Source organism: Martes martes (assembly GCF_963455335.1).
Source record: "Martes martes genome assembly, chromosome: 17".
NCBI lineage: Eukaryota > Metazoa > Chordata > Mammalia > Carnivora > Mustelidae > Martes > Martes martes.
The window spans coordinates 18272219-18300084 of NC_137905.1; the positions used below are offsets into that span (position 1 = coordinate 18272219).

The window sequence follows — 27866 nt, forward strand, 5'->3', positions numbered from 1 at the left end:
GGCATGGCAGGCATTGAGTCGGATCTTCCTAGAGTAGCCATGCCCAGGCTACGTACTCCCATCTTTCCTCCTCCTAGGTAACCCCTGGTCCACAGCAAGGAGCCTGGACTGTCAGAATGGATGGGCAGCCTTCCCTGGGGAGGGCAGCCTGTTTATTGAGTACAGAGGATACATTTACAACCGGAGTACACAAAATAAATAACTGCACATTCTCCAGCCACGATCCATGGCATAAAGGCCCAGGTGGGCCTATCAAAGGCCCAAGTCTCCAAATGCCCTCTATCTTACCCTTAGGACCAGGCCTACCTTGGACAAGAGAGGAAATAAATCCCTAGGGCTTCAGGCCTCCGAGACACTTGGGAAAATGGGGGGAATTCTGAGGCCACAGAACGTTGGCTCTCTGCTGCCTTGTGCCATGAGCTCTGGGTACAAAAGAAGATGTATAAGGCACAATTGGCTTGGCACAGAATGGTCTCTTTGGTTTTCTTTCTCACTGGAGGTGGCACATGCAGAAAGAGGAGGGCCTGGCCCAAGGCTACCCACTGGAAGAAACAGTGAGGGCCAATCCCTCCCTGTTGGCAGAAGCCCTGCAGTCTAGCTAAAGCTAAAGCTGGGCCCCAGCTCCTTCCTACCCACTGAACATAGCTGTGGAGGAAGGGGCCTTGGGTTCCAGCCTGGTTTGGGGTGGGGTGGTGCAGAGGAGGCACTATGAGAGGTACCATGACTGACATGGGGATGGTCTGGCTCACACCTCTGGGAAAGCAGCCACCCAATTCCACCCACCTCCTGCAGGGGCTCCCTCCAGCCTGAGATTCGGCAGAGCCCAAGCTGGAAGGGTAATGCTGTGAAAGGAAGGAGGAACAGGCTGGACCAGCCAAGTCCAGCTGTGAGAAGGCCAGGGCCGCAGACACTCAGGGTTCAGAGACAGGTCACACAGTTTGGCTAAGTTCCAACTGGAGCTGCGCAGCAGCTCAGCAGAAAGGGAGGGCTGAGCAGCCTGGGACCTCTCCTCAATACAGCAGCTCCTTCCCACTTTCTCTAGAGGATGAAGGATGAGCACATGGTCAGTCCTAGGCTGCCCATACTGATATCAGACACTAGATGGCGCCTTCACGCAGCCGTGAGGCGGGAACAGCAGAGCCTGAAGGGAAGGGGGGCAATGGGCAGTACCAAGGGTAGAACCAGACTGACACTGGAGTCTTGATGGGGCTGTCCCTGGGAAGCCCCTGGTATCTGCCTTGGCCCTGGTGCCCCCATTCCCCAGGTAGCAGCAGTGGGGCTCCCTTTAATCCCCCACAGTTGGGAAGGAGGCACCTAGGGAATAGAAAGGGCATCCAAGGGGGAGAGAAGTGTAGAGTGGGCTCCGCAAAGAAGGCACTGAGAGCAGTGGGCTGGTGGGCAGGAGGTCTCTCATTGTCAGAGAGAGGCTGGAGCCTGGAGAAGCCTGCTACCAACATGGCCACATAGTCCAGAAGACCCAAGGACCATGCCATGGCCCCACCACCAGAGGTTCTGGCCAGTCCCAGGGCCAGGAGGGGTCCCTGGAGGCACCACGAAGGAAGGCAGACCTTGGGTGGAGGTGGGAGACTGTTTGGACTTAGCCAGGGGCTGAGAGTCCAGCTAAGGCACAAGCTTTGTGCCTCCCTGGGCCTCACTGGGGCACAGATCAGGATGCAATGGAATGTGGGGGGCCAGAGAAGGTTCAGTGAAGAGGGTTTCAGAAGTAACTGTCCCAAAGAGTCCCTCAGGACACCCTCTGCCTGGCACTTCACACCTTTTGGTCTTGGGGAAGAGCCAAGGGAAGGCCAGGTCCAGCCGTTTCCCCAACATCTAGCAGAGCAATTGCCCACCAAAAAGAGCATTGGTGCCAGGCCAGGCTCCTCATTCACAGGGCTCACAGCCCCCTAGGCTCCCTCCACTCTGTCACAACAGGCTCAGGCCCAGGATGAGGACAGGGGCTGCTGAAGGGACACAGAAGGGGCTAGGGCCGTGGCACGCCTGCACCGCAGCCGCGTGGCTCAGCCATTGTACTGCTGCTGGTAGCGCAGGTTGAGCTCCCGCAGTTCCCGCTCCCGCACGCGGCGCGACTTGTTGGAACGTGTAGAGCGGCTGGAACGCGTGGACTGGGCCGATTTGGTGCTCTGGCAGCGTGAGGAAGCACGTTTGAGGAGGTTCTGGGAGATGGAGCGGTGCAGATTCTTCATGGATGAAGAGGCTGCCATGCTCACCACCCATGGGTGCCTCAGGGCCTGCAGTGCAGTCATGCGGGCGCCGGGGTCCACCGTCAGCAGGCGGTCAATGAAGTCCTTGGCCAGATTGGACACACTGGGCCAGGGCTAGAGGCCAAGGACAAACATTAGAGTGAGAGCACTCAACATTGCTCTCCCTATCCTGACGAGGCCACCACCATGGCACTGAGAACCGTCCAGCATTCCCACACTTTCCCCCTGGAGAAAAGCCCTGCCCAGCTCCTCCCAAGTCTCCCCCTCCCACCCAACATTGGCCTAGGCCACCAAGCAGAGGCTGTTCTGAGTAAGGAGTCCACATGACAAATAGGAGAAGGACATGCTCCTCTCCCCAAGCAGCCAACTTCTAAGTGCCCTAAACTCAAAGCCTGGCTCAGGAAGGTGGACCCTGTCAAGACACCCCACCTACCCCAGGATTACTGTAACTCAGAGGGATTTAAAGAGAATGACCCAAACTTTCCACCATACCCTAAGCCAGACTTAAGCTCCCAACCCAGGATGTCCATACCAGGCCACTTAGCAGGCAACTTCCTAGTCTTGAAAGAGAGGACCCACCCTCCATCCAACTGACAAAGTGGGGATGGATGACTACTGCATTCCCCTCATCAGCCTCCGCCTCTCAGCCATGGGGAGAAAAGGAAATAATTCAAGGCAACTAAATTTCTCTATCTGCTGAGAGAGGAGGGGGCTCTTGAGGGACAGGCGGGACCAGGTGACCTTTCCAGTCTTTGTGACCTTTGGAGCCACACAGCGGGGCCTGGCGGTGCTCTGCACAGCCTCATTTTGGTACCTTGTGTCCTCAGGGAGACACTGCACAAAGCCTGCTCTGCTACATGCCCCCGTGATTGCCTTATCTCAGCCACACACCAAGCAGCTGTCTGTCCCAGGGCCTCAATCTGGACAGCTTGTACGGACATTCACCTGGCTGAATCCTTAGGTTCTCAGGGTAAAGGACACTTACTCAGACTTCTCTTAGCCCCCAGAGCTAAGCAATGATTCCAGTGATTGCAAGTTGATTGTTCGTTCCCAGTAGGCCATGCAAAGCTGGATGAGCCCCATGCCTGGCGCCAGGAATAGAGAGGCCCTCGAGCCCCTCTGCTGGAGGAGGGCAGACACAGTACCACTCTGTGTCCCTGTCTTCTGGGGACACTGTGCCATGGGCTCTGATATTCCCAAAGGGTGGGTGGCTAGGACCTTTGTTGAGCCTGCTGTAGAAGGTTTGGCTGGGACGTGAAGGACACTATCATCCTCCTTCCTGCCAAATGAGGTCTGTCTGTCCCACCCAAAGGTACCCTTCACCTTGGGGGATGCCTGAACTCACTCTCCAGGGGGATTCAGGAGTATCCCAGAGCCCACATTCAGGGCAGCTGCACACCCCTTCAGCAGTCACACTTAACACACTTAACACTGACTACTGCTACCCCCAATTCAGCTTCTTTTTTTTTTTTTTTAAGATTTTATACTTTTTTTTTTTTTTTTTTGACAGAAAGAGAGACTGAGCACAAGCAGGGGGAGCAGCAGAGGAAGAGAGAGGAACCTGATGTCAGACTCGATCCCAGGACCCTGGGATCATGACCTGAGCTGAAGGCAGACACTCAACTGACTGAGCCATCCAGACACCCCAGTTCAGCTTCCCTGACCTCCAATTCTTTCCCAGTGCCCTTCCCCACTTATATACAGGGGACAGAGGGGGGCACCAAGGAGAACACTCTTCCGGAGTCCTGAGGAAGGGGTGGGGCTAGTTGCAGATGTAGCTTTTTGGAAGGCAAATCTCAACTTTCACTAAACTGAACTGCTAGAAAATGACAGACCACATTCCCAGACAGCCACCAAACAGGGTCCTTGTCACCAATGGGGCTGCTCCCAGTGCCTCCTGGGGAGATAATGATCCTCAGGAGGGGTGCACTCAGGGCCTCGGGACATGCAGCCAGGGAAGCCCATGAGTACCTTGCTGAGAGCAGCGAGGGGGCACAGAGGGGCAGACAGCGCTCCCCCATACACTCAGAGCCCAGGGTTCCGGTACTGAGGCTAACGTACAGCGAGACTGGACTAGACAGCTGCCACAGCGGGCTTCGGCTCACAGCTCAAGAAAGCCTTGTGGCTTGCTGCTGCCCCCTGAACACAAGAAGCCACTGTGAGGGGCCAGTCAATCTAAGCCACAGACACTCCCTGTAACCCGTCACTCACTTAGAAGAGATGGAAAGATGCTCTGATGGACAGATCAAAACCTAGAAGGTGAGCAGGCTGGGTCATGAGAATACCTGTGGGTCTGGCCCTACCAGCTCTTCTGGTGAGAAAGAAGAAAAAGGGCAATCACTGGGGAACACAGCGCAGCTCAGTCCGGCCGCTTGGTGGGCCAGGCCGAAGACAGAGCGGGCAGTGCAGGAGAGCCAAACAGAACTGGCACGCGGGTTCTGCCCCTGCCCTTGGTGCAGCCAAGACAGAAGAGAGGCAACTCCTCTGCAGACGACAGCATAAACAATGGCAAAGCTGGACTCACAAGCCAGGAACACGGATGGAGCAGAGGCACCCCCGCTTCACATCCACACCCAGTCAGATGAAGGGCCTCTGCAGACTCGATCCCTTGTCCAGGGAGGTCTTCGATGGGCCTCTCACCAGCCCTTTCCTGGCGGCGTAAGCACATCCATTCCCAGAGCAGCAGAGGCTCACACCAGGCATTGACCCCTGCTGCTCACTGAGCGGCCAGCCAGTGAGCAACAAAGTGAGCCAGACTGATCTGTGCCTTCTGCTCCCCCAGACGCCTGCCTCACCAATTACGGGGTACACGCAGCTGTGTGCAGAATGCTGACGAACTCATTTGTCTGAGGGCCAGCCCCGCCCGCTTCAGCAGGCCCTAGCTCTCCTCATCTCTGAAGAGCTGTGAGCAGCTGGGCCAGGTGGGAACCCCAAGCCGACGTGACTTGAGCCATCCTGACCTGAGAAGCAGGCTGTGCCGACGGCACCCCGCCTAACCCTCACACACTGAGGAACTAGCAGCAGGAAGGCAGGCAGGCCAAACACAGGAAAGTGGTCCTCCACCCAGCCCACTGACAGCGAGACGGGGGCTCAGAACGCTCGTCAGAATGCCCCTGGGAGCCCTGCCAAGTCCTCCAACAGCACTCAGCACGGAAATGCAAGGCTTTCCACACTCACCCACACTCAGGGCCATGCTTCTGGCCAAGTCCAATTTCGTACCTCCTAAGAAAGTATTCAACACCCGCAGACCAACCCATCAGCATCCCCAACATGCGTGGGCCTCTGGAGCCCCATGAGTATGTCTGTCAGCCTATGACTGACTGGCTGGGTAGCATTCTGGGCATGAGAAAAAGAATAATGATAAACAGTTAAGCCTTTCAGCTTCCACAGCTCTAGCTTCTGGCTCTGGATAAAGAACAGAACTCTCACCTCAGTAAACTTGGAGCCAAGTCAGGGACACATGGGAGGCTCAAGTGGCTGACAGAAGGGAGAGGCTTCAGGTACCACCTGACTAGTCTCCCAGAGGTTTCTGCCTGTTTCTGGGCTGACACAGAGCACAGGGCATGGAAGGGAACATTAAATGTCTGTCTGCCTTGCCTCTAGACTCAGCTTTCCCTCTGCTGTGGGATCAGAGGACAACTTCAATACCCAGGGAGAGAGCCTACACCCTCCTTTCCACGAGCCTCTTCTGAGCTGTGTGGGTGAAGGGCTTGGCCCCATCCTGAAAGGACAAGGAGAGGCTGTGCGAGGAGAGACATCACTTCCACCCTCTTTCTGACCATCAAGCTGGCTCTCATTTTCCCTAGTCTGTAGCCCCCAGAATCCTTATCCTCTTGTAGTTAGGGTACCTACTTTTCTTTTTTTTAACTAAGCCCTAGGCCCAGTGTGGGGCCCAACGTGGGGCTGGAACTCATGAACTCTTGAAACTCAAGAGTTTCGGGTTCTACTGACTGAACCAGGCAGGCGCCCCTAGAGTACCTATTCTGGATGTTGGAACAGCGGAGAAGCCAAAAGTGGGTTCGGAACTCTCCCAGAGCACTTCCTAGCAATGTCACCCTCCTCATCCCCTGCTTCTGAGCGACCAGTCACTCCTCAGCAGCAGAATCCAACCTTCTCTTCAAAGGGAGGCACCAAATCACAAAGGGCTTTCCACTCCAGCTCAGAGGATGAATTTCCTTATTCTCTGGCCCCCTTTACTTGCTCTAGCTCTAATGTCACAAGGGCCTGGAAAGAATACTTCCCAAGTCTCTACCAGAAGTCCTGCCTAGAGCCCAGCGGCTAAGGGAACAAAGGATGGAGCCAGCTCTTGGCCTCGGCTACCGAGAGAGAAGCAGCTGCTTCTTTCCAGCAGCAAACCCAGCTCACAGGACTTGCCCTAGACTCCCTCTGGCAGGCAGGTCTGACCACTCTCAAGTGAGGAGAGAGAAAGTCCCGGTTTCTCCTTTGGATGATATTTGAGTGACAAATTAAAGCATCAGGCTGCAAGCCCAGAGAACTGCTTCAAGGTCTACCTTCCCTGTAGACCTTGGAGGAGACAAGCCTCCTCACTTTTAGTATGAAGGAGCCAAATACAATGGATCCTAAGTGTCTGCCAGTTGCTACAGTCTTTGATTCTAAGAAGATGGTTCCCCAGCGTTTTTCCTCACTTGGCCGCACTTGAGGAACAAAAGCACAGCATCTAACATTTAAGTGGCCTGGACCTCTTGATCTCTATGGGTTCTTTTCTAGCCCATGAAGACTCTGGGGAAGGTTCTCTCGCAAAGAAGTCAGTCCCACCAAAGAGCTGCGAGGGGAAGGAAGAGAGGAAAGCAGCCTGGGCTTTGCTCCCATGACTCAGTCTTCCCTCAGCTTTGTCTCACGATGTATTTTCAGACCCAGCATTCCCACCCTCAAGGGCCTCCTTCCTGTACTTACGTGGGCCTGAACCAGAGCAGAGCAAAGAGCATGTTTCTGGGAAATGGAGCTTGGGGTTTACTCAGGAGAGCAGAACTATCAATATGACAGGAAAAGCACACTCTGACATGGCCCACAAGGCAGAAGGTTTTAAAAAATTCAGCAGAGCTGGACACCGTGTGGCAGTGGAGCCAACAATCCCTTCCTCTGGTCAAGACACTCACCATCCTGATGCCTGAGCTTCCAGACCAGAAAGAATCCACCACCCTGTACCTGGAGGGGATGGATGGGAGCTGAGCGGTAGGAAAGAGGACCTAAGGGGAGAGAGCCTGAGGAGAGAAAGAGAAGGAAGATAATAGAGTGGTTTTTTTTTTTAAGATTTTATTTATTCATTTGACAGACAGAGATCACAAGTAGGCAGAGAGGCAGGCAGAGAGAGAGGAAGGGAAGCAGGCTCCCTGACGGACGCGGGGCTCAATCCCAGGACCCTGAGATCATGACCTGAGCCGAAGGCAGAGGTTTTAACCCACTGAGCCACCCAGGCACCCCAGATAATAGAGTTTTAAAAAGAAGCAGAGAAGGAAGATAAAAATAAAACAAGAAAAGGCATGACAACTTAAAGGTTAGTAAAGCTGCGTTCTGAAACTTGAGATGAGAAATAAAATGAACTCCTGCGCCACCTGTCCCTGCCCAGAGTCCACAAAGTGAAAGACGAGGACAGGAGGGAGACAGGTCACAACTCAAGAGTCAGGAAGGATGCTGTGTGCTCGCTCTGGAATCAGGGGCATGTTGGCAACCAGTGTCAGCAACTCAGTAATGTCTACTTTTAACGCTGTCTTGGAGCAGCGCTGGGTGGTTCTGGACTTCAGAGCCTGCTACAGAGTGGTCTCTTTTACCTCCACTCACAGATTCTGCTGAGGCCAAGCTAGTTCTTTAAAAAAAAAAAAAAAAAACCCCAAAAACCAAAAACCAAAAACCTTTCTCCCATTCTAATTTCTGAGACAGTACGGAGCCCTGGTGGCTCTTACCTGCATGTCATCCCCACAGAAGCCTGTGTCCCTGAACTCTGGCCACACAGGACTGGGCTCAGGGCACCTATTTGGTCAACGTGGGATGGCAGGATGAGTGAAGAGATGAGCCTGCCAGGCCACACCGGAGCAAAGCTCGGGTCTGGGCCCCACACTTTCACTGATAGACAAACTGAGGCCAGGCAGGCATGCACAAGAAGGGGGACCTTGGGGTGCCTGGGTGGCTCAGCTGTTAAGCATCTGCCTTCGGCTCAGATCATGTTCTAGAAGTATTTCTCAGAATATAATCCCAATATTAGGTGGTTTTAAATCACATGGACCATAACAAAAAAAAATTTTTTTCTTTGAAATTCCAACTGAGCCATCCAGACACCCCTAAAAGTGAGTTAATTTTAAGGGATGCCTGGGTGGCTCAGTCGTTAAGTGTCTGCCTTTGGCTCAAGTCATGATCCTGGGGTCCTGGGATCGAGCTCCACATTGGGTTCCCTGCCCAGTGGAAAGCCTGCTTTTCCGTCTCCCACTCCCCCTGCCTGTGTTCCTCCCCGTCTCTCTCTGTCAAATAAATAAATAAAATCTATAATAAAAAGAAAGAAAGAAAGGAAGGAAGGAAGGAAGGAAGGAAGGAAGGAGGGGGACCTTGTGCGATGGGAGAAACTGACCAAGGAAGGGGAGTTTGGAGAGGCAGGGCCGGTGCAGACTGGTTGCATCAGGTCCCCTTTAACCATCCCATCCACCTGCGAGTCTGTTTCCACCTCAGTGGGGGCAGGAGGGGACGGGCGTGGGAGGCCATCAGCGGATTTAACGAGGTCAGACCGTGGGAGAGACAACAGCCGTGGCAGCTCCCACAGGAACTCGAGAGCCTCGAAGTGACAGGGCGTGCGTGTGGGCAGAGCTACCCAGGTGGAGACACACAATGAGAAGAGCAGGAGAGGGAGGGGCTGGCGTGCACACCAGGCACTGCTCTGAACACAATCCATGGTGCAGCCCTTTGTTGGAGAGGCCTGCTGGTAGGGGGGATAGCAGTGATGCGAGAAGCTCCGACCCTGGGTTAATAAGAAGCTGGAGGTGGTCAGGGCAAGGCATTTTGTTAGGAACAGCTGAGTGTGGCAATGTGGAGACACGGGCGTCTGCTTCTGCCACCATGGCAGAGTACTGCGCTCTGGGGACTGTGTAACCAGGGCAGCAGTGGCAGAGGGAAGCCTAGAGGACAGGGCTCCAGGGAGCTGAGTGGCAGACCACAGGTGGCACAGGAGACGCTGCCCTTCTCCACAAAGAGCCTGCCATCAGGAGGAAGCCACCCCTGCCTTCCTTCAAGAGGTCTCCAAGCACGGTGACCAGTGAGGGTCCAGTGGCCATGCCCGCTGGACCAAATCATGCTACCTCCCAGTGACCAGTCAGGGATCCGGACCACCAGCATCTGCTCCTACAGTGAAGGACGGAGGCTTCTCTGTTGAATTCCTACTGAATACCAGGAGCTTTGGTGATGTAGGGACAGCCCTACCAGAGGGATCCCTCCTGGACAAGTATGGGGGCACCTGCTTGTCCTTGTGGGATCCTGGCACCGCCCAACACCATCACCCAGCACTTGACACCCAACAGCCACCAGCAGAGATGCAAGGAGGAAGGGCTTAGGGATACCTCACAGGAAAGAACTCTAAATCAATTCAGAATCAATCAGCTTTTGAGACAGACATGGGAATCCACCCACTTACTCTGGGAGCAGGAGGCAGCAAGAGAAGACTGAGGAGCTAATGGTCCGTCACAGCCCCCATCCACTGGCGGTGGGAATGTGAGGCTGTTAAAGGCGCCCGGCGGGATCCAAGCATGAGCCTGGAAACATGCCACCTGCCTCCCCTGCATTCCATCTGCTGCCTGCACACCATGTCCAGTCTCCAGCTCCCCCACATCCCCGGGGAAGTCCTCCCCATGGCTCTGAGTCAAAGTCCTCTCCCTACTCTGTTGGCCGCTCCCAACCAGGGCAGACGAACTGGGCTGCCTGACCAGCCCCTAACAGGTGCTGACCCCCTTCACCTAGAGAGCAACAGGACACAGAACATCCTCTGCACCTTCCTTTATCTTCAACATCCCAAGGCAGAATGACAAGTGTTAGGATCACTTTAAGCGGGGAAGTAAATGTGATCTCTGGCTCTGGGCGCTCACCCTGTGGCAGGGCTATCAGAACTCCAAGACGGTCCAATTCCCTGCCCCTGAGCTCTCGCCCTGTGGCGCCCTGTGGACGGCTGGTCAGGCTGCAGCCCAGAGCCCCAACCCTGGAAAGCCACCTCTCACCAATACAATCCTCCAGGCAGTGGCAGACTGGCCCTGCAGGAGGCCTTCCTCTTCCACCAAGATTCTGTCCCTTGCCTGGCAGCACTCGCTCTCCTGAACAAGGCACCATGAGAATCTGTGCCCAAGCCCATCCGTTCCCAGTGCAGAGGCCCGGGCTTGCCCACGGCTCAGAGACAGCCCCAGCAGACGGCGACAATCAAAGGCTGCTAAACCCCCCCGGCAGCAAAGCTGCTGATGGCTCCACTCTGCCATCAATCCCACAAGAGCTTCTTCATCTGTCCTGCTTCTGGGAATAGAACTCTTGACGAAAGCAATGGCATTAGGCCAGCAACGTCACATTTCATGGGCAGTTAATCACAGACTCTTCAAGTCAGTGGGACCATAACAGGCCTCCGGGTATGGGTCTTACAGAAATGACTCACCTTCGGTGTCACTCCTTCAGAAATAACTGCTCCAGCCCTCCTGGAATCTCTCATGACAAGAAGCTCCCTCTCTCAGTGTGGCTCTTTATGTCTTTAGACTGCTCTCCCACTCACAGAGGCCTTCCTCACCTCTGGCCAACAAGGGTCTCCCCACCACTTCCAACATCACCCTGGCTTGGCCCTCTCCACTCCGGCCACCAAGGAAAATGCAGATTTCCCTTCGCCATATCATCTGTCACAGCCTTTTCCTTCCCAGCACTCCCTGCTCTTCCAAGATTCCAAAGCTGCTCCTAAGCAGGTCTGGCGAGCAGACCACTAACCACCTCTCCAGCGGGCTCTCCACTTCCTCCTGGAGCCCAGCCCCCAGAAGAGAACACTCCCAGCCAGCAGGGCCACGCCTGTCTGCCTGCCAGCTGCTCACTTTTGCATCCTTTCCTAAGGCATCACCAACAACCTGGGTGCTTCCCTCAGGAGAAGCCAGGAGAAAGTATCAGGAACATATGTATTGATACACAAGCTGTCCTCAAGGACCTTACAGGCCTGAGAGGAGAGATGTCCACAGACAGCAGCCCAAGAAAGTGCTGCAGCAAGGACTCCAGCAACACGCTAAGGCATGTATGTCAGGGAACACAGACTGCGGCGATGGAGAGGCCAAGAATTCCGACACCAAGATGGCCTAGATTCAAATCCCAGGCCTGCCAGGCTCTTAGCTATGAAACCACGGACAGGTTACTTAACCTCACGAGCCTCAGTTTCCTCATCTGTAAAATGGGGGCATGACACCCACCTGGCAGCACTGTTGTAGAGTGTAAACATACTGGATACAGAACCCTTAGCCCTGTGTCTAGTACTACACAGTGGTCACCACTATTCTAAATGGAAGCCATCTCTGAACTGAAGCTTTCACGGCTGGTCAATTTGTAAGGCCGATGCTGGGAGCAAGTGAAAAGCCTGAGCAATAGCTTAGTATGGGGAGCGAACAGAGCAAACATCTCGGGCCTGTGGTGTGTAGGAAATGGGGTAGAGAGCGGGGCCAGGGCTAGGGGCTGGAGCATCTACAGTGTCAGGACTGTGGGGCAGGAGCCAGGTACTTGGTGTACTTCCCTCCACCACTGGGCCCCACCTCGGGATGTGAAAGCAGGAGCCTGCACACTGTCTGGACCCGAGGGCGGCCGCTCCGGTGAGTCCTCTCTCACTCTGCCCTTGGAAGCGGATGCTCCTGCAGAGCTGCAGGATGATTCGGTCCCCAGACCTCTTCCAAACAGCACATGGAGCCCACTCTCGGGAATCTCCGGTCCGCCTCACACAGCCCCAGGATGCCCGGTTCCTCCAACCCCAACTCGTACTACTCCAACAGACCCCCGTCAGTCTTCTTCTCGTGAGTCTCCCACAACATGTTCTGCTGCATTCCTGCTTCACTATCAAGAACCCACAGGGCTCGATCCCACCTGAGGCTTCCAATCCCCAAGGAGCCTCTGGCACTACAGAGCAAACAACAAACACCGACAACAAACACCAGGCCTGGCCCAGCCTCAGCAACCTGGGCTCCATTACTTCCAGTCTCCTGTTTATTCTGAGCACAGTCAGCAGCGTCCCTTTCTCTGAGCCTCCTCCTTCTCAAGGCCCACCTCCTGTAGGAAGCCCTCTATTCAGGTCCACAGAAACCACTGAGCCTGACAGGGAACTGCACAGACATAGGCCTCAGGAAACAAGTCCATTGGATGGGGCCTAGTATACACGAGACACCACTCTGGGAGTGTCAGCGGCAGGAAAAGTGCCCCTAGAAAGGCACTAACTGCCATGGGACTTCCTGTCAGGTGAGGAATACTACACACTTCCAAACCTTGCTGAGCTCAAAGTGGGTGGTCCTTGATTTGCAGAAGTCAGATCAAAACACCTCCCTTTAACACGACATGCTCTCATATAGGTTTCCTGGAAGGGCCCTGGTCACTTGGATGGCCTTCAGAAGGACAAATGACCATCACCCAGTAGAAGATAGATGGCTGGATTGAGGGTGGGGATAGGGCACAGCCCTAAGAAAGGGGACCATCCCAGGGATGCATAGGTGGCTCAGTTGGTTAAGCATCTGCCTTCAACTCAGGTCATGATCCCAGGGTCCTGGGATTGAGTCCCACATCGGGCTCCTTGCTCAGCAGGGAGCCTGCTTCTCCCTCTGCTTCTCCCCCCATGCCTGATCGTTCTCTCTCTGACAAATAAATAATAAAATCTTAAAAAAAAAAAAAAAAAAGGGAAGGGGGACCAGCCCAGCCACCTGACCTGAGCCCCACAGCTCATGTTCCAGACTGCCCAGGCCCAATGGCTAGAGGTGAGGCCTACACTGACAGGTGTAGTGTCTTGCCAACAAACTCTTGCCAACAAGAGTTTGTTCTATGGCCATTTCCTACTCCTAGCCCTTTCTCCTCAGGCAATCTCAAGCTTCACGGGGGATGGAGAACAGGCCTTCACGTCTCTCTGCATCTTCCCCAGGTGAATTTATGGATAGGCAATGGTCAGTGGAACAGAAAGACAGATGCTTGGTCTCTACCTCAGAGAGCATGATCTAATGATGAGGCCTCCTCACCCAGGAAATACCCCAGACACATCCCACCCAAACCACAGCTCTCTGCAGATGGTGGTAGAACCTGTTGTTGGAGTCAGCCAAGCTCTTGGTAAGGGACAGATGCCAGCAGGGCTGGCCTGGAATTTGACTCTGGAACTGGGAACTCATGCTTTCACCTTCAGATAAATGGGGCAGGGGGCAAGGCTGGGCAGTGGTCCCCCATAACACTGGGAGCCCCAGACTGTGTTTCCAGCAGAGCAGGAAGCAGAGTCTCAGGATCCAGTCTTGTGGTTATGGTAGGAGCAGGAAGCCTGAGTCCATTCCTTACCCTATTCATTTGCAGTTCTCCCAGCCACACATAATCAATAGCCAGTTAGCAAGACCGCAAGCTCCAATTAGATAAACTGCTTGATCAACAATTGCCAGAATTAGGAACTTTTGGGAAAACTGACAGACTTTCAAAAAGAGTCTTCCCTTTGTCAGCATCTCTTGGGAAACCTCCCTCTCTACTGTAGCTGAGCTCGCTACTCCCTCTGCCAGCCAGACCCCCAACAGCCTGGCACCACACAGAGCTCCTAGCACACAGCAGGCCAGGCAGGGCCTTGGCACAACACTGCCTCTGGGAGGTGGATGCTTCTGATCTGTGATGAAACCTGGCCCAGAGGGTGAGGGATGTGCCCTCTGTGACCATGCCATCATAGCCCAGGCTTCCCAGCCAGTCAGTGTTTGTTTTGTTGAATCCATTTGGAGCAAAGAAGACATGAGAAACTTTAGGGGAGAGCTAGAGAAAGTCTCAGTTTCTCCTTCCCCTGTGGACAGCACAGAGCTGGCCTAACGATGAAGACTTCCCTCCCTCCTTCACATCACTCTGACATGTGACCTAGAGATTGCCCCCACAAGGAATGCCAGCCCCCATCCTCACAGGAAGACCTTGACTGACCCCATGACAAAGTCTGGAAGCTAGTAAGAAGTTTGACAGAGCACAGGACCTCAAGCACCGAAGACAAAGAGGCAAGAGGCTTTGGGGTGATTCCTGCAGGAAAGCTGCTCTGGGCCAGTCGGCTGGAGCCAGAGAGGGCCCAGTCCAAAATCCTTGGAAGAAAAGCAGAGTTTCGGAAAGGAGCTCGCTTCTCCCCTCCATGTGGGTTGTTCAGGCTTGGGCCTCCAAGCCTGAGGGGAACACTGTGGGGAGCATTCTGCAGGGGGCACTTGGGGAGGGGCCCTTGCTGCCTTGGCAGAAACCTGCTGGCCTGCAAAGCTTACTTCACCTCCCATTTAAGCCGCCACACATTCTGTGACTCACCAGCCTCCAGAGCCCACCACTATGCTCACAGCACCTGCTGTTGCCTATGGTCAGCCTCATCTCCCCCAGTGAGCGTCCTGCCTAAGGACCAACCAGCTCTTCCTTCTTGTGTGCCTTCTTTCAGCTCCCAGCAGTGCTGAAACCTGACCGGTTTTCTCAGGTATCAGGACCATCAGCGGATCCAAAACACAAACTGATGGCCTGCTGGTTGAATGTGGTCTGCAGGTAACTATTCGTGGGCACACAAGGTACTACTTAAATATGTAAATGGAATTCCAACATTTTAAGATCAAGCTTTCTGGCTTTTCTTTAAAAGAACTGGAATGTCTGGGTGCAAAGGATCCTCTGGGCTGTGCGGCAAAACTGGGCAGAGATGAGCAGCAATGGCGCCTTTCAACGGGGCATGGTCACTCTAGCTTGTCCCAGGCCCTGCGGAGCAGCTACTGCAGCGCCCCCCCCGCCCACGTGCTCTATCCCACCTCTGAGCCCACCTGCAGTTGTGGGGGCCCCGTGCACGCGGACAGCTCCCCAGGTGCCAGTGCCCGCGTCTCCCTGCTTCCTTGCCTGAAGACTTTCTTCAGCACTGGCTGGCATTCAGGACAGCCCAGAAGGGCCAGGGATTTAGTGCCCCTCCCCCCAAAGAAATTCGTAACTCTTACAGGAGTCAGTGGATTAAAACCCACCCACCTTCGGGGTGCCTGGGTGGCTCAGTGGGTGAAAGCCTCTGCTTTCGGCTCAGGCCGTGATCCCAGAGTCCTGGGATCAAGCTCTGCTTCGGGCCGCATTGGGCTCTCTGCTCAGCAGGGAGCCTGCTTCCCTTCCTCTCTCTGCCTGCCTCTCTGCCTATTTGTAATCTCTGTCCGTCAAATAAATAAATAAATAAAATCTTTTTAAAAATAAATAAATAAAAATAAAACCCACCCACCTTCTTGTCCCTCAGTGGTACACTTCTGAGGCATGTGCCACGTGATTATTCACAGGGTCCCCAGTGGGAGTTCCAGCGGCCCACAGTGGCAGTCCACTTCTCCAGAGGCCCTTTATTGGCTTCCTCCCTTCCTGCCTCATTTTCCTACCCTTTGCCTGTGTTTACTGGACTCCTATCCCAATTACATTATCTGCTCCCAGGTCACAAGGCTCACTTTTGGGGACACCCAAACCAAGAGACCCTACTAGTCTCACGTTATCATTTTTTACATGACCTGCCTGACCCCACGAACATGGCTCTCAGGGCACATCCCCCTGTCAAACACTACTGGGGCCCCCCCATCCCTGCAGCAGGAAAGACTCACCTCCCCCGAGTAGCTGTACTTGCCCCTGAGGATCTGCCGGTACAGCCTGGTGCGGTTGTCATCCTCAAAGGGCATGGTGCCGCTGAGCAGGATGTAGGCAATGACCCCCAGTGCCCACATGTCCACGGAATTGGTGTAGGGCTTGCGGACCAGGACCTCAGGAGCAATGTACTCGGGTGTGCCGCACGTGGTCTTCATCAGGCAGTCGTCGCCCTTCTTGCGGGCACTAGCCAGGCCAAAGTCAGTGATAATGATCTTGGAGTCAGTGCCTGGGTGGTAGTAGAGCAGATTCTCTGGCTTGAGGTCTCGGTGTGTGATGCCCAGTGCGTGCAGGTACCGGACACCGTCCAGCACCATCTGCAGCACCCGCGTGGCATCACGCTCAGTGAAAGAGCCCTTGGCGATGATGCGGTCGAAGAGCTCCCCGCCAGTGGCCAGCTCCATCACCATGTACACACGCTCCTGAGTCTCAAACACCTCCACCAGCTGGATGATGTTGGCATGACGCACCCGGCGCAGCACGCGCAATTCTGACTCACATACCTCCCGCCCTTCCCGGTACTTGGTCTCGATCATCTTGATGGCGTAGGGCTGCCGGGTCGCCCGGTGCTCCACACGGACCACTCGGCTGAAGCTGCCTCGGCCGATGAGGGCTTTGATGTCATACTTGGCTGTCACACGTGGGTCAAACTTAGCCCTGTACTTAGCCACCCTGGCCCTTCGTGGTGGTTCTGAGGGAGGCTCTGTGTGGCTGCTAATGGGGGCTCCAGGGCAGGGGTTTGCACACTGACTGGCTGCTGGGAAGCCAGCTTTGAGAGCACCAACGCTGTCCACCTCTGTGATGAAATGCTTGTGCACATCCTTCTTAGTGCCACTGAAGGGCTCCACCTTCTTGACGAGGTCCAGCTGGACATCCTTTGGCGGCTCAGGAAGGACCTTGCTTGTCCCACAGCCCATCACGGACACGGGGGCATCCTCTCCAGCGAGGTTGGCAGGACCTGCTCTGCAGGCAGTGCCCCGTCTACACCTATGCACACGGAAGAAAGGGCAAGTCAGTATAGCCAGGGATACCTCAGAAAGGATACCAGCCATCCTCCTCATCCCCTTTCCCTTGCCCCTCAATAAATGCAAGCTGAAGACCTGACCCTAATATGATTCCCTAGAAGGGAGGATGGCGTTGGCCCCTGAGGCTTGATGAAGGGTCCAGATGAAAGGCTGAATCTGAGCTCCACGGTGTTCTTTTGTTTTTTTTTTTTTGTTGTTGTTGTTTGTTTGTTTTAAGATTTTATTCATTCATTTGGAAAGAGAGAGCAAGGGTACAAGCAGGAGGAGCTACTGGCAGAGGGAGAAGCAGGCACTCTACTGAGCAAGGAGCCTGATGGGGAACTTGATCCCAGGACTCTAGGATCATGACTTGAGACAAAGGTGGGCAGAGCTTAACCAGCTGAGCCACTCAGGCGTCCCTGAGCTCCACGGTCTTGACTTACATCTCCCTGGATCTGATTCCTGTGCTACCTTCCAACCCCAAGCGAGGGACAGGAACATGCACCAGGCTCAGCTGTCACTGCCCCCACCTTCCTCCCTACTCTGCCTGGGTCCCTTATCCTAGTTGAATTTCAATGTTTTTTTAAATGTTAAAATCATTCCTCTTATTATTCTGACTCATCTTTTCTGAAACGGGGGTGTAGAATGTTGGAGGCCTGATCTCCAACACTATCACCCACCAGGGCTCAGAAAGCCGTTTCTCCAAGATGCCCCTCATGGATCTTTCCCAGCCCTCTAGGGCTCCTGCAGGGGGCGATTCCCTCCTAACAACTACTGCCAACACTACCATCCCTGCCACGGTTCTCTGCCTTAACCCTACTCTTTCCTCCACAGTCCCCGTTACTTTGCTGATGCACCATCTTCGTCTGGCAGTTTAACACCCTGTTCCAGAGTCTTCCACTTCCCAGTTCACCACATGGATGGCCGAAATGCCACACAATTCCCAAGGAGGCTGAAATCAACCCCAGTGAACTTAGGACCACAAACCTTAGCACACTGCCACTGGTAGCTACCAAACTAGTCGGGGCTTCATTCAAGAGACAAAGGGGACCCTGAACTCAGAAAGGACGCTAACAGTTTTATCTTGATGTGACTCAGCCTGTGAATTAGGGTCCTCTGCTTCCTTGGGATGATGATCCAAGAGCTCCTCCATCTGCTTCCCAGAGAAGTTCCAACCATGAAAACTCTATGGCTGGTGGGGCCTTCATGTGAAGTGCCGAGGTCCTTCTTTCCAGAAGTCACTTCTACTCTGGCCATCCTTCTCTAAATCTTTCTGAGAGGCCCATGGGTGAAAGGAGAGAGCTGAGAATTTCCTACTGATTATGACATACAGAATTAGGGGTAAAATTATCAATTCAGATCAAACATTTATTAAACATTGTAAAGAGAAAAAAAAAAACAGCTTTTTTCCTTCCTGTGTAAGGAAATAAAGTTCTTCCATACTGTGTGTTTCTTCACTCTATGTCTCTCCTTTACCTTCACAGAGAATATTTCCTTTTTCTTTTTTTTTTTTAAAGATTTTTTTTTTTTTTAAGTAATCTCTATACCCAACACAGGACTCAAACTCACAACCCCAAGATCAAGAGTCACACACTCCACCGACTGGAGCCAGCCAGGCGCCCCTAGAACATTTCACTTCTGACACCTCTAGTCACATGTATGGTGAGTCCCCATACCAAGCAATTCTGTAATGGCAGGCAGATGTCCTACATGTAACTCGGTTCTGACACTGTCTACCCAAAAATATCATCAGATACCACAGATTAAGGGCTCAGTCCTCTAAGACTGCTCCCTTTCTCATGCACACTTCAGTGGTCACAAGCCTGGGTTATCACCTGTGCTTCTGACCAACTGGCCATAGATTGGGGTCCCAACAATCCCCTCCTTGAGTTTTTTAATTTGCTGGAGAAACTCCCAGAGCTCAGGGAAACACTTACACTCACCAGTTTATAAACAGATACATGTGAACATCCAGATGAAAGAGATGCACAGGGCAGGCCAGGCATGTGGGAAGGGGCACGGAGCTCCCTTGCTTTCTCTGGGTGCCCCACTCTCCCAGCACTCCCATGTGTTCACCGACCCAGAGCTCCCCAAATACCCTATTGTTGGATTTTATGGAGGCTTCATCACATGGTCACGATCGATCATTAACTCCATTTTTGGCCCTACTCCCTTCTCAAGAGAAGAGAAGGCAGGGCTGAAAATTCCAAGCTTCTAATCAGGGCTTGAGTCTTTCTGGTGATCAGTTCCCATCTAGGAGTCACCTGGGAGCCCACTCAGAGTCATCTCATTAGAACAAAAGACAGTCCTGGGGTGCCTGGGTGGCTCAGTAGGTTAAAGCCTCTGCCTTTGGCTCAGGTCGTGATCCCAGGTCCGGGGATCGAGCCCCACATCGGACTCTCTGCTCAGCCGGGAGCCTGAGCTCCTCCTCTTTCTCTGCCTGCCTCTCTGCCTACTTGTGATCTCTGTCTGTCAAATAAATAAATAAATAATCTTAAAAAAAAAAAAAAAGGCAAAAGACACTCCTATCATCCAAGAAATTGCAAGGGTTTCAGGAGCCGTATCAGGAACTGGGGTCAAAGCCCAAATATCAGAGCAAGAGATGCTCTTCCTACTCTTATCACTTAGGAGATTACAAGGGTTTCAGGAATCCTGTGCCAGGAACTAGGGGCAGAGATCCATATATATTTCAGTTTATCTCACAAACATCAACTAGGTGCTAGGGATAGGGGAATGAATAAGACATGGTCCGATGCAGATTATACTCTAACACACACACACAGACACCTAAGTAAAACATGGTCACCAAGGTCAGAGTGTAAATGAAGAAAAAAAGCATAAAAACAGATCATTTCAATATAGCATGGTGTTAGGCTTGAGAAAGAACAGATACATGTAGAGTGACACACGGGTTAGGGAAAGCTTCCTGGAGGTGACCCCCACACTGAATTTAAAGTAAGAATGAGTCAGGTGAGGAAAGGTGGGAATGGTGTTTCAGGCAGAGAGCAAAACGCACTCAAAGATTCAGAGGCCCAGGGTGATACCCTGCGCCTGGTAACATGTAGTTTGGTAGTATGAAGATAGGACTGGGGGCAGGGTGGTTGAAGTTCTGGAAGCAGCAGGAACTGAGTTGTGGAGAACAGCACAAGTTAGGGTGAGGAAGCAGGACCTTCCTGGGAGGTGACCAGAGCTACCAAAGGGTTTACAAAGAAGCAATGGGTCTGTGTTTAGAAAAAAATGTGAGGCAGAACTGGAGGGAGATCAACATAGGTTAAAAGGGCCAGTGAGGAGGGTGGTGACCCAGACAGCAGGGGGGAATGGAGAGATGTCAGCAGGAAAACAGACAAGCACTGAAGGCAAGACATAAGGAGTGAAAAGGAGGGCAGCACTCTAGTCCCTCACCTGGGCTCCTGGGCTGAAGGGTTGGCAGTGGAGCAGGAGGGACAGATCTACGAAGCGGTGGGAGAGTTTTGGGTGTATTGCAGCGCATGTGTAACATCCATATGACATTAAAGTCGAAACTGACATTTGAAAAGAGTCAATGACAGAGATTCCATGGCTGACCAAGGGTGGTGCCTGGGGCCAACGGGGCAACTCCTGAAACCCCCAACCCCAGCAAATGATCCCATCAAAGGCAGCAGCAGAAGACCCAGGCAGGTTTTGCTACGGCAGCTTGGAGGTCACAGAGAACCCACAGAGGCCACCAGATTCCAGAGAGTCAAAAGGGCCAGATTCTAACGTGGTGATACTGACCAATGTGGCTAACTCTTTCAAGGAACAAGCTCATCACTGAAACATACCAAGACCTCGATTAGATAAAAAGGAGGAGTCGGGAGACCACAGATTAAGGGCTCAGATTTTAATCAGTATGTCAACATGACTCTCGGCAGAATGAGCTATCCTCCCTCACATGAGGGGGAAAGATCGCTCCACCAGCACAAAGCTCTTCCCTATTTGCTGCAGTTCGCACCCAAATGCCCAGCAGATCCCACATAGTAGCTTGGGAAATCGGGTTTAAACAAAGGCATTTGGAAACAAGGTTCCTTTCCACAGAGGCTAAAGATCAGAACTGGGAACTAGAATTCTGCAGACTCATCTCTTCTTTTGGGGAAAACACAAGACTCTCAAGGCTATATACAGGGCTGCAGCGCAGGAAAAGGACAGTTCCTGGGCCAGGGTTCCTGAAGCAGAACACAGGCTCCTGATCCCCAAGCAACGTCTATCACCATCCAGAGAGAAGAAAAACTGCCAGGTGACCCCGCACAGCCACACAGAGGTCTTCTTCCTGGTGAGGAGGCCACACCCTAGATCCACAAAATAAGTAACTGTTTCCAGGCATATGCACTGGGTCTTTTTGTTTAAATGTGCACATCTAGTCCGGCCCTGATGAGAAACACTAAGGTTTACAAAAGAAAAGGCCTGACTTCTCACTTTAAACAAACAAAGCCTGCACAGGGATCTCGAGTCAGCAGTGAGAGAGCCAAGGATTATCCCTCTCTGACCTTCCTACTTCCTTCCTGGGACAGAGTTTCTCCCACATTTGTTCCAGTTAGAAACTCTTCCAAGACAAGCTGATGCTAGTACTCCACCTTCCCAACTGCGGAGGAGGAGTGCAGGAGAGAGGCTGCTAGCTCTGGGAAGGGGCAACAGCCTCCAAGCCTCCAGGGCAACAGCCGACAGCCCTGCTCCAGCCCCACAGCCGCTCCACACGCCCATCACATCAGTTAAATTCCCGCCACTCACAGGTCAGGTGAAAAGGCAGACATGGGGACAGGAAAGGAATGTGACAAAACTTCTGGGAATGAGGGCAGAGTATTTTCCTGCCCCTGCTCCTCTCTGTATGTCCCTAGCACAGTGACTAGGGTGTGAGAAAAGACTCAAGAGGTCATACTATGCCAGCTATCACAAGGCACCATTCCCTTTCACGACACCAGTCCTAACACATCTTGCAGAAAGAACTGCAGAACTCTCTAGAGTCAGTCTCCACTCCCTCAACTCCCAGCCTGATCCCAAGCACTCCTCGAGGAGTGCAAGCATGTTAGACAGAGTGTGGCGGTGGGCACGAGCATTCAGCACTACTGTTCGCACTACCAAATGACAGGCCAAGAAAAGTAGAAACTTGTCCACAGCCACTTTAGACAGTGATGGCCAAGCATGGACCCCAACCTCCCAGTTCTCCAGTCAGAGCTCCTTCCATCACAAAAGAGACTCTGGAAGTGCCGGAGGCTCACCAGAGCTCTGCCTCATCTGGTCAAGGTCTCTATCCTTCCTCCTAACACTCAGCTGATGAATCCACAAGCCTTTACTGAGGACCTTTTCTGAAGGGGTGTATTATGAAACCTCCATTCCAAGTACAGTCTGGGTCATGCTGCTCACTGTTGTACTCCAGACTGCCTCAGAACACTAGAGTTGTCAGCCCCTTGAAGAAAGAGGCCACTTCTCAGGTTTCTAGAGCTCCCTGGCACCCAGCAAAGTGCTGGGCTCAGAGCAGGCGTTCATGTTCACTACAACAAATGAAAGGTGGTCTGGCTCTTGGCTTTCTATTAGCTGCAAGTCAACAGTCCCAGAACCTCAGAAATTTTCAAGTGGCAGGAAGAGGCCATTTGGGTGATTAAACCAGAGCTGTGCTCCCTTGGTGCCTGTGTAAACGTTCTTGGTAACAAAGGAAGCTAGAGCTCTCAGGTCTGTTTGGCTTACAGATTGTTAATCGAACTCAAGGCAAATTAGTCCACAAGCTGCCAACTTGACCCCATGGGAGAAAGAGGACAGGTGCCTAGGATGGATCCTGAAATAATTTCCTGGCCACAGAAGTCGAGTGTGTGGCTGTGTCCCAGGCAGGGGCCCATAAGCACCCTGCCCTCTCCAGTAGTGAACCCTAAGATTATTCTCCACAGAGGAGCTTCACAACCTCTCACCTCCAAAGATCTCTGTATCATGCTCCCCTGTTCTGAAAGACTACCTATCAAAATGAAGTAGGCAGTAATCTCCCGGTAATCCCAGAAATAAGTACTGCTAAACAGCACTTCTAACCAGCATGAGGCAAGCAGAGACACCAGGCAAAAGAGCTTGTCACTTTACATGAAAACTCCCGAACAAGGACCTCAGCGACCTTAGAGGGAGCTATGTGAGTCTGCTTTCTGAAGCAGAGAAACAGACCCTGCATCTAGCAATTCCATTTTCAGAAATAATTCTATAAAACCATTTCCACGAGTATGCAAAGATATATTTGTACAAGCAAGTTCATGGCAATGTTCTTTATAATAATGAAAAAATGGAAATTACCCAAATATCCATTAGTAAGGGAATAATTACATAAATTAAGATCCATTCATATAATGGAACACTCTGAAGTTATTGAAATGAATGAAGTAAATCCATATATACTGACAAAGAAAGAAAGATACCAGTCAATTTTTTTGAATGGCTTCGTGCCAGGATCCAATCCATGATGTAGTAAGTAGCTGAAATAGTAGCTGAACCATACGTCCAATGAAGGGTTTAAAAAAAGATAGACATATATGTGGAAAAATATCCTGGAAAGGGAAAAGACAAACTATTGACAGTGACTGCCTCTAGGGTGGGTAAATGTGAAGGGAACAGGAGGAAGAAAGGAAGGAAAGAAAGAAAAAGGAAGGAAGGAAGGAAGACTGAAGACTGACTTTCACTTCTCATTTTATGTATTCCTGTGCTGTTGCTATTTTTTAAAATCATCATCATATATTACATTTTTTTTTTTAGATTTTATTTATTTATTTTTCAGAGAGAGAGAGGGGGAGAGAGAGAGAGAGCGAGCACAGGCAGAGGCAGAGGGAGAAGCAGGCTCCCCGCCAAGCAAGGAGTCTGATGTGGGACTCGATCCCAGGACGCTGGGATCATGACCTGAGCCGAAGGCAGCCGCTTAACCAACTGAGCCACCCAGGCGTCCCCATATATTACATTTTTAAACTTAACAAAAATATATATTGTAGAAACACAGAGACTATTATATGAATTTTTCAAAGGGTCAGAATACACACCAAATTATTAGGGTTTGTGTCTAAAGACACTGTGCATCATTCACTCCTATGTTTTAACTCTAAGTATTTTTTTAAAGATTTTATTTATTTATTTGACAGAGAGACAGACAGACAGACAGACAGAGAGGGAACACAAGCAGGGGAAGTGGGAGAGGGAGAAGCAGGCTTCTCGCCCAAGTAGGGAGCCTGATGCGGGGCTGGACTGCAGGACCCTGGGGTTATAATCTGAGCTGAAGGCAGTCGCTTAATGACTGAGCCACCCAGGCACCTCTTAACTTTAAATATTACTTTGTAATAAAAATTGTTATGACTTCTTCTTATAGTAACGTAACTCAGGACACTACTTCTCAAGGACTCCAGCTAGGTACCAAGCTTTACATGGTAATAACTGGTGGGGAGAGACTCCAGCCTTAGGGCTGAGAGAAGCAGAAAAGTTCAAAAGTTTGCTTTGTCCTCATTTCATCATGGCCCCAGCTCCATCTAAGACATCCCACCCACTGGCCATCCCATCATCAGAAATACAGACTCTGGCAATGTACCTGGGTTCTCCTTCCAAAATCCCAAGGTTCAACCCACAAATATTTACTGAGCTCCTGCTGTGGGCCAGGAACTCAGCCAGGAGCTGTGACAGACAAAAAGAAGCCTGCCGCAATCTCAGCTCTCAAGGAACTTACGCACAAATGGTTCCACACCAAGAGTCTCTCTTATGATGCCCCGTGAGGCCACTTCAAGATTGGCAGTCTGGAAGGAGACCCTTTGAGATAATTCCACCCTCCCCCGCCCTGCCAAAATGAAAACACATTTTTCTACTTTAGCATCATATTGGACACCACGGCAACAGAAGGCTGTCCCAAGAATTAGCTCAGGGATGACCTAGCCAACACAAATCCACTTAATAGTCACTGAGTAAGATTCTTGGAAGGAAAAGCAGTTCAAATAAATAAGTCTCCCTCTAGTTCTTGATAAGCAGAATTGCTTCCGTTTCTCCAGGGCTGTACTTCTCAAATTTTTCTCTGTGCACCTTGGGGTTGAGAGGGACAGCTGTTCTGGGCTATCTGGAAGCTTAAGGTTTCAGTACTTTGGCACACCAATGCCCATTCATATCACACAGTCGGGAAGCTCTGAAGAGGATAAAGCTGCCCACATAACACACTAACACCTATAACGTAAGACAGAAGGCCAAACCAAAGTCTCACTCATTTAACTACGAACTGTGACTGACAGAGATCCCCAGTATCTATTTCAGATTCCTTGGAAAGTAGGATCAGCAGGGGTACTCCATTCCAGGTTCTAGATCCAACTCTAGCTCAGTGTCAGAGGCCAAAAGGTTTCCTGAGAGCTGCACTTTCTCTAGCTCATTTATACAACTTAACAAGCACAGGAATTCCAATTAAACGGGGACAAAGTGCTTATGTGGCAAACCCACCCTCTAGTGAGTCAGCGTTCCAAACATCTTCTAGAGGAATGACCAAGTGCAACTACCCTGAGTAGAAGCACAGTTTTGTCAGAGCTTTCCTTGATATGCAGAAATCACCTTGAGGAAGTCATATAAGGCAGCTTTCTACATGAGGCTCAGTCTGGAGAGCAAACAGGCTTCCTCAGATCTCCTTTTCACAAGGGACACACTCTGGGAAAAACAGTCATTAGTAATAACAGTGGCTTCCATTTCCTGAGTTCCAACTGCATTAAGCATCTTGTATGTACTCTCACTCCTCTCACTACCTCTCACTACCACACACAGTAGGCCTGATTACTGCTATTCTGGAATGAGCAAAACAGGATTCAAAGGACCTCAAAATCTCACAAACAAGAACTGAATCCAAGTCTTTCTGACTCCAAAGCCCATACTACTAAACCAGCAAATCATACTGCCTTCCCAAGTATGGGCAATGAGACTACAGGGCACAGCCAGCCCTTCCCACTGGACATAGAAGACACAACAGATGTCTAGTGCAATGACCAAGATGTTCAACCAGGGAACAGACTAAAAGTCACCTGAGGTGTTTTTTTCAAAATACAGATTCCTACCAGATTCCAGATCTTCTGAACCCAAATATCAGAGAGTGAGATTCTTGAATCTGTATCTTGAAAAACGACCCCAAGAGATTTTAGACCATCAAAGTTGACAAGGCTGCCCCACCTACCACATGAATATGTATGCCTGTGCCAACAGGAGATACACATTTGCTGTCTTCATGTCAAATTCTGGCCCCTGATAGGGGCTCAGTAATACAGTGAATCTGTTCCTAGTCTTAAACCAGCAACCTATCCCAGTCCATTCAGCTACTACACCAGGCACAAAGCCAGGCACTCAGATGCAGACAGGAGACCCAGACCCACCATCGCATGACACAACATGACATACTCAACAGGAGTCACATGAATAAAAGTACAGAGGAGCCATGGTTACATGTGAAGCAAGGGAGGGTTTTCCCTTGGAAAAGTAAATGAAATCTAAGGTGGACTTTAAAGGACAGATGTAAATTTTCCATTCTGGTGACTGGGGTGGGGGTAAAGACTATTACAAAATGCGTATCTAAAGTACAAGGGTATCAAAACACTGAGCACAGCGGGCTCACATGCCCTAACAACAAACTGTAAACAGAAGGCAGAAGTGCCCTGGTGTTGACTTCCAGGTTAGGCCTCTACCAAATTATGAGAAGCCCGGAACGCCTTGCTATGAAGCTTGGACTTCATCTTGTAGGCACCAGGGATCCAGTTTCAGGTAGTGAAGGACTTATTCAAATTTTCAGGTGGGAATTTTAACTTCAGCAGCTTCGTGGAGAGGGAAAGAGAGTGGGGAACTGGCTTCCCCTTACAAAATGAAGGATGATGGCTTGTGGAGCAGGCAACGCGGCTAGGCTCAAGCCTTTTTCCCAGCCTGAAAAGGAAAGCGACCAGCTGCCCCGATAATTGCTAGCGTTCAGTCGCAAAGGTGGGGTGTGAAGTAGATGCCGGACACGAGAACGCAGTGAGGACAACCTGTTTAGTTCACCCTGACCAACGCCAGCTAGCTGAACAGCAGGCAGGTAAGCCGACCACGTCCACCAGGCCCACGCGGCCCCAGAGACGGGCTACCCAGCACAGCAGAATGTTTTGAGGCCCGTCCAGCCTCGAATACCGGGGATCCCGAGCAGCCATCGCCTGGCCTGCTCCCCAGTCTCGTAGGCCCCGGCACACCGGACTCCGGCCGAGGGCTCCAGGCGGGCCAGGAATAGGCCCAGGGCGCCAGGAAGCGACCGCGGCCGCAGGTCGTCAGCCCCTCCCGCCCGTCGGGCCGTCGCCCTGGGCCGGGCCGCCTCACCTCGCGCGGACGGCGGGGTCTTCGGCGTCTCGGCGGCTGTGCTGACCCTCTCCAGACCTCGGACAGGGTCGCCGCCGCCGTTACCGCCGCCGCCGCCATCCTCAGGCGTCAGCGTCCTGACGTCATCAGTGCGCGCGTTTTACGCCAAAACAAACCCAGGCCACCCTTGGGGCGGGAAGGGGACGGACCTGGGAAGAGACTGGCTAAGAATTTAATCGCCGCTCCGAGCGTGGCCTGCCAATCAACGTCTTCGGGCGGGGACTTACTCTCTCCTCCCGGTGAGTTTAAGTAACCCTCAAAGCAGTTGCACTTTGGGCGCGGGGTAGGACCTCCCTACCCCGGAGGTAGGGAGAAAGTGTCAAATTCCTAGTTAGGGCAGAAGGACACTCTATAGTGCAAAGTTGGGGACGTAGTGCGTTTCAACAGAAGTTTTTGGAAGTGCCTCTGGAACTCCGCAAAGGATCGATTTAAATTTCATTAGCAAATCGATTTTTTT

The 27866-nt window shown here is 52.0% G+C and overlaps 1 protein-coding gene across 1 annotated transcript; it reads right to left on the reverse strand.

The window, feature by feature from the left end:
* Positions 1-111: 111 nt before the first annotated feature.
* On the reverse strand, positions 112-27497 carry PSKH1 (protein serine kinase H1). Its single transcript, XM_080828472.1, has 3 exons — positions 27371-27497; positions 16007-17033; positions 112-2336 (listed from the first exon to the last, which is right to left on the reverse strand). Exons 2-3 carry the CDS (start codon positions 16961-16963, stop codon positions 2019-2021), a joined length of 1275 nt encoding a protein of 424 aa, XP_080684598.1. The 5' UTR covers positions 16964-17033; positions 27371-27497; the 3' UTR covers positions 112-2018.
* Positions 27498-27866: the final 369 nt, after the last annotated feature.

Excerpts from the sequence above, each read along its gene's own strand:
- PSKH1 (XM_080828472.1), bottom strand. The coding sequence starts at position 16,963 with ATGGGCTGTGGGACAAGCAAGGTCCTTCCTGAGCCGCCAAAGGATGTC. Across the intron at positions 2,337-16,006 it reads AGTACAGCTACTCGGGGGAG|CCCTGGCCCAGTGTGTCCAA; the intron begins GTGAGTCTTTCC and ends CTTGGCCTCTAG.